The sequence below is a fragment of the Dasypus novemcinctus genome, chromosome 9, assembly GCF_030445035.2.
Source record: "Dasypus novemcinctus isolate mDasNov1 chromosome 9, mDasNov1.1.hap2, whole genome shotgun sequence".
In the NCBI taxonomy this organism is placed as follows: domain Eukaryota; kingdom Metazoa; phylum Chordata; class Mammalia; order Cingulata; family Dasypodidae; genus Dasypus; species Dasypus novemcinctus.
In genome coordinates this window covers 130,247,621-130,252,006 of record NC_080681.1, presented here as the reverse complement: position 1 = coordinate 130,252,006, position 4,386 = coordinate 130,247,621, and the positions used below count along the sequence as shown (strand labels likewise).

Below are 4,386 nucleotides of genomic sequence, written 5' to 3'. Positions count from 1 at the left end.
GGGGGCCGCGGGGGCAGCAGGTGGAGCTGCCCGGCGGGGGGGCGTTAGCTTGGAAGCTGAGGACGCCAGGCGGGGAGGGGGCGTGAGGGGACAGAGGCAGGGGAGGCGTCTCCCTCCGTAAAGGGGGCGCGAGGAGCCCCGAACGGCCTCTCCTGGGCCGGGCGGTCCCAGTTCTGCGGGAAACTCGCCTGTCCGCTCTCCCGCCCCCCGCAACGCCAGCGGCTGGCCTGGGGCCCCAGCACAGGAGTCGGAAACTGGCCCCGGTCCCCTCGGCCCCAGCCTGGGGACCGTTTGAGCCCCGATCTTGAAACCCTGGGGCTCCTTCCTTCTGGCTCAGCCCCGCGTGTTTGGCAACATGAGAAAATTCTAGCAAAGCCTGAGAACCTGAGGACACAGGCCTCCTGTGAGGTAAGCAGCCCGGAACCCCAAGGCAGCCGGCCGGGGACACAGGCTCCCCAAACTGCGGGCCCCAAATCCCAGGCATCTGCACAGCGCTGCCTGGGGACGCCCTGGGGCTGGACCGAGCTGGGGCACCACAGCCCTCAGGTCTGCTCAGGCCGAGACCCCCACGCTGGGCACAGGCCAGCAAGCCCAGGCCCGAGCCGGCCACGCTGACCGAGGGGCCCTGGGGGCCCTGCAGGCCTGGGAGAGGCCGGTGGGGGGCGCTTTGCTGTGGACAGGAGGGGTGGACGCTCCCCCATGGCCCCTGCTCCAGGTTGACCCACCCTGCCCATGCCTCTTGGGGCTCGGTGCCATGGGAATGTGACCTCCATGTGAGCGCGCCTGGCCTGGCGGGCCCAGGCGGCGTTGGGGGGGCCTGGCCTCCTCGCCCAGGGCCCCGCCCCGAGATGGGGGGCACGGGAGGACGCCCCTGAAGTGCACGTTGAGGGCGGAAACTCCCTCCAGCTGGGCGCCCGACTCCTCTGGGCCCCAGGGTCTCCCCCCAATCCCCCACCTGCCTGGGTGCCCCGGCCCCGGCTGTCCCCAAGGTGACCGGGGACCTGGGCGTGGGAAGCGGCTGGAGCAGCTGGCCCGGTGTGGGACGGGCTCAGGTCGGGCCGATACCTCCGTCCTCTGCCGCCCGGGCCCTCCGGCCGCTGTGGGGGGGCCGGGAACCCCGGGAGCTCAGCCTGGGGCGCCACCCCGGGCGCCCGGGCCTGGGAGATGACCGCTGTGGGCGCGGCTGCAGCACGCCGGGGCCGGTAGGGGTCACACAGGGTTTGCCGAGAATACAGACGAAGCCAGGCCAGCTGCGGCGTGCTGGACTCGGTTTCCCCGTGCAGCGCCTTTCAAGGACGAGCCTCCGTTAATGCCAAGATTGCATTGTTCCTTCACCCAGGGGTTAGCCTGGTGGGTGCTCACAAAGCCACGAGTCTACACTGCACGTCTACACCGCATGTTTTCGTACTGTATGGCTACACCACACAACTACACCACACATCTACACCACACCACTGCACTGCGCATGTATACCACATGGCTAAGCTGTGTCTAGACTATGTCTACACTGCACAACTACACCACATGTCTACACTGCACAACTACACCACACATATATAACACATGGTTAAACTGTGTCTAGGCTATGTCTACACTGCATGACTACACCACATGTCTACATAACTGCACGTCTATACCACATGTCTACACATCTACATCACATCCACATACTGCATGTCTACATCGCATGTCTTCATCACATGTCTACACTGCATGACTACACCACACAACTACACCACATGACTAAACCACACATGTATACCACATGGCTAAACTTTCTACACTGTATGTCTACATAGCACACCTGAACTGCACATTTACACTGCATGTCTGCACAGCACGACTACCCCACACAGCTACACAATGTCTATACCACATGTCTATACTGCACAACCAACCCTCACATCTACACTGCGCATCTACACCACATGACTACACTATGTCTACACTACAGGTCAACACTGTACACCTGTACTGCACTCTATTCTGTATGTCTACACTGCCCAGCTTCACCACACATGTATGCCACACTTCTACACTGCCTGTGCCGCCCGTCCATACTGCACGGCTATACCACATGTCTATACCACGCGACTATGCTCACACAGCATATCTATAGCACACGTCTACACCACATGCCCACACTGCATGACTGGGTGTTTTTGAACATCCACTGGCGGGGTTAGAAGAACAGGCAAGACCTAGAGGACTCCACCGCAGAGGAGTGGGGGACACTGGGGGGGTCCTCGGGGAGAACTTTCCGGATGGGGCAGGACTGGACAGGAGCGAGGTTTGGCCAGGACAGGGGGAAGCCCCGCGCGGGTGGGTAGCGTGCCCCCCACGGCCTCCTGCGGCCGCCTCCGTGGAGAAGCCAGCCCGCCGGCCGGGTTTCAACGCCCGTTTCTTCACGGGGAAGGCCGTCCGGCTCCCAGGGCCTCGGGCCCCCCTCGCGGCCTCCCCTGCTAGGCGCTTGCCCTGGAGCTCGGCCTTGTGGACTGGCTGGGTCTGCGGTCCCTCTGTGGGCCTGGCCACAGGTCGGGCTGGACACTCAGCTGTTCTGGCTCCGGACAGGGCTGCCCCCTGGGACCCACGGGCCACACCCTCAAGGCAATTGAGCTCGCAAGCCCGTGGGCTGCCAGACGCTGCTCTGGGCTTTGGGGGTGACGGAGAGGAACGAGGGGTCCCTGACCTCACCAGAGCTGGGCCGTGTGTCCCCGGGTCCAGAGGGCTTTACTGGTGCCCTAGTGGGATGGAGAACAAGGGCGATTGGGGCAGAAGGTGGGGAAATCCCCAAGGGCTTCCCGGAGGAGCTGGCCCAGTTCAGGAGTCTACACACAAAAAGAGCATCCTGAGCGCCTCCCGGGAGGAGGTTCAGGCATCACCGCGCCCGCCTCCACCTGTGTCTGGCAAAGGGAAGTGTGTTTTTGTCAGCCCACAAACAGCGGCCCTGCGGCCCAGAGGGGCCGGCTCTCTGGGGCCAGCCCGGGCGGTCGCTCGGCCCCAAGGCCAGCGTCTGCTCCACCTCCGCGGGCTCATCGAAGCTGCGAGGCCTGGCCTGCCACTTCTGCTGCGTGTCAGGCCGAGCTGGTGGCGCTGACGGCCCAGAGCCCCGCCCCACTGCCCCCTGGCCCTCTCCATTGTTGCCTCTGCCCGATTGTTACACACGGGCCGGCCCCCCTTGAAAAGGGCGCGGGGAGGGGGCCGGGCCACCCAGAGGTGAGCAGAGCTGGGGGCCGGGGATGGGAGTTTCCCGGAGTCTGCGGACGGCCTGCTAGCCCTGCGCGGAGACGCCCCGAGAACCGTGGAACCCTGCGCCCCGAAAACTTCCAGAGGAGCCTCTGTGTCACAAAGTGGGCCGCGGGGTTCTGACTTTCTTTTGGGGACCCTCGGCAGAGGCTATGCTGCGGACATGTTTAACCCGCAGGCTTTAGACGCCCCCGCCGTGATTTTCGACAATGGGTCTGGACTCTGCAAAGCTGGCCTGTCCGGAGAGATCGGGCCCCGGCACGTCATCTGCTCCGTCGTGGGGCACCCCAAATTCAAGACGCCCTCCTCGGGGCCCAACCAGAAGACGTACTTCGTGGGGGAAGAGGCCCTCTACAAATACGAGAGCGTGAACCTGCACTACCCCATCGAGCGCGGGCTGGTGGTGGGCTGGGACGACATGGAGAGGCTCTGGAAGCACCTTTTCGAGTGGGAGCTGGGGGTCAAGGCCAGCGACCGGCCCGTGCTCATGAGCGAGCCCTCCCTGAACCCCCGCGAGAACCGGGAGAAGATGGCCGAGGTCATGTTTGAGACCTTCGGCGTCCCCGCCTTCTACCTGTCGGACCAGGCCGTGCTGGCCCTCTACGCCTCCGCCTGCGTCACGGGTCTGGTGGTGGACAGCGGCGACGGCGTCACGTGCACCGTGCCCATCTTCGAGGGCTACTCCCTGCCCCACGCGGTCACCAAGCTCTACGTGGCGGGGAGGGACATCTCGGACCACCTGAGCCGGCTGCTCCTGGCCAGCGGGCGCGCCTTCCCCTGCGGGCTGGACAAGGGCCTGGTGGACGACATCAAGGAGAAGCTGTGCTACGTGGCGCTGGAGCCGGACAAGGAGCTGGGCCGCCGGCCGGAGGAGGTGCCGCGCGAGTACCGGCTGCCCGACGGGAGCACGGTGCGCCTCGGGGACCTGCTGTTCCAGGCGCCCGAGGTCCTCTTCGCGCCCGAGCAGCTGGGCGTCCAGAACCCGGGGCTGGCCAAGATGGCGTCCGGCAGCATCGCCAAGTGTGACGCCGACATCCAGAAGACGCTGTACGGGGAGATCGTGCTGGCCGGCGGCAGCACCCTCTTCCCCGGGCTGGACGACCGGCTCCTGCGCGAGCTGGAGCAGCTGGCCTCCAAGGG

General features: G+C 65.1%; 1 protein-coding gene across 1 annotated transcript; it reads left to right on the top strand.

Annotated features, from left to right (window-relative positions):
- Nucleotides 1–3,201: 3,201 nt before the first annotated feature.
- Nucleotides 3,202–4,384, top strand: ACTRT2 (actin related protein T2; the record flags this gene model as incomplete). Its single annotated transcript, XM_004480148.3, has 1 exon — nt 3,202–4,384. A coding segment is annotated over exon 1 (975 nt), but the record flags the coding sequence as incomplete, so codon positions are not given.
- Between the last annotated feature and the right edge of the window lie 2 nt (nt 4,385–4,386).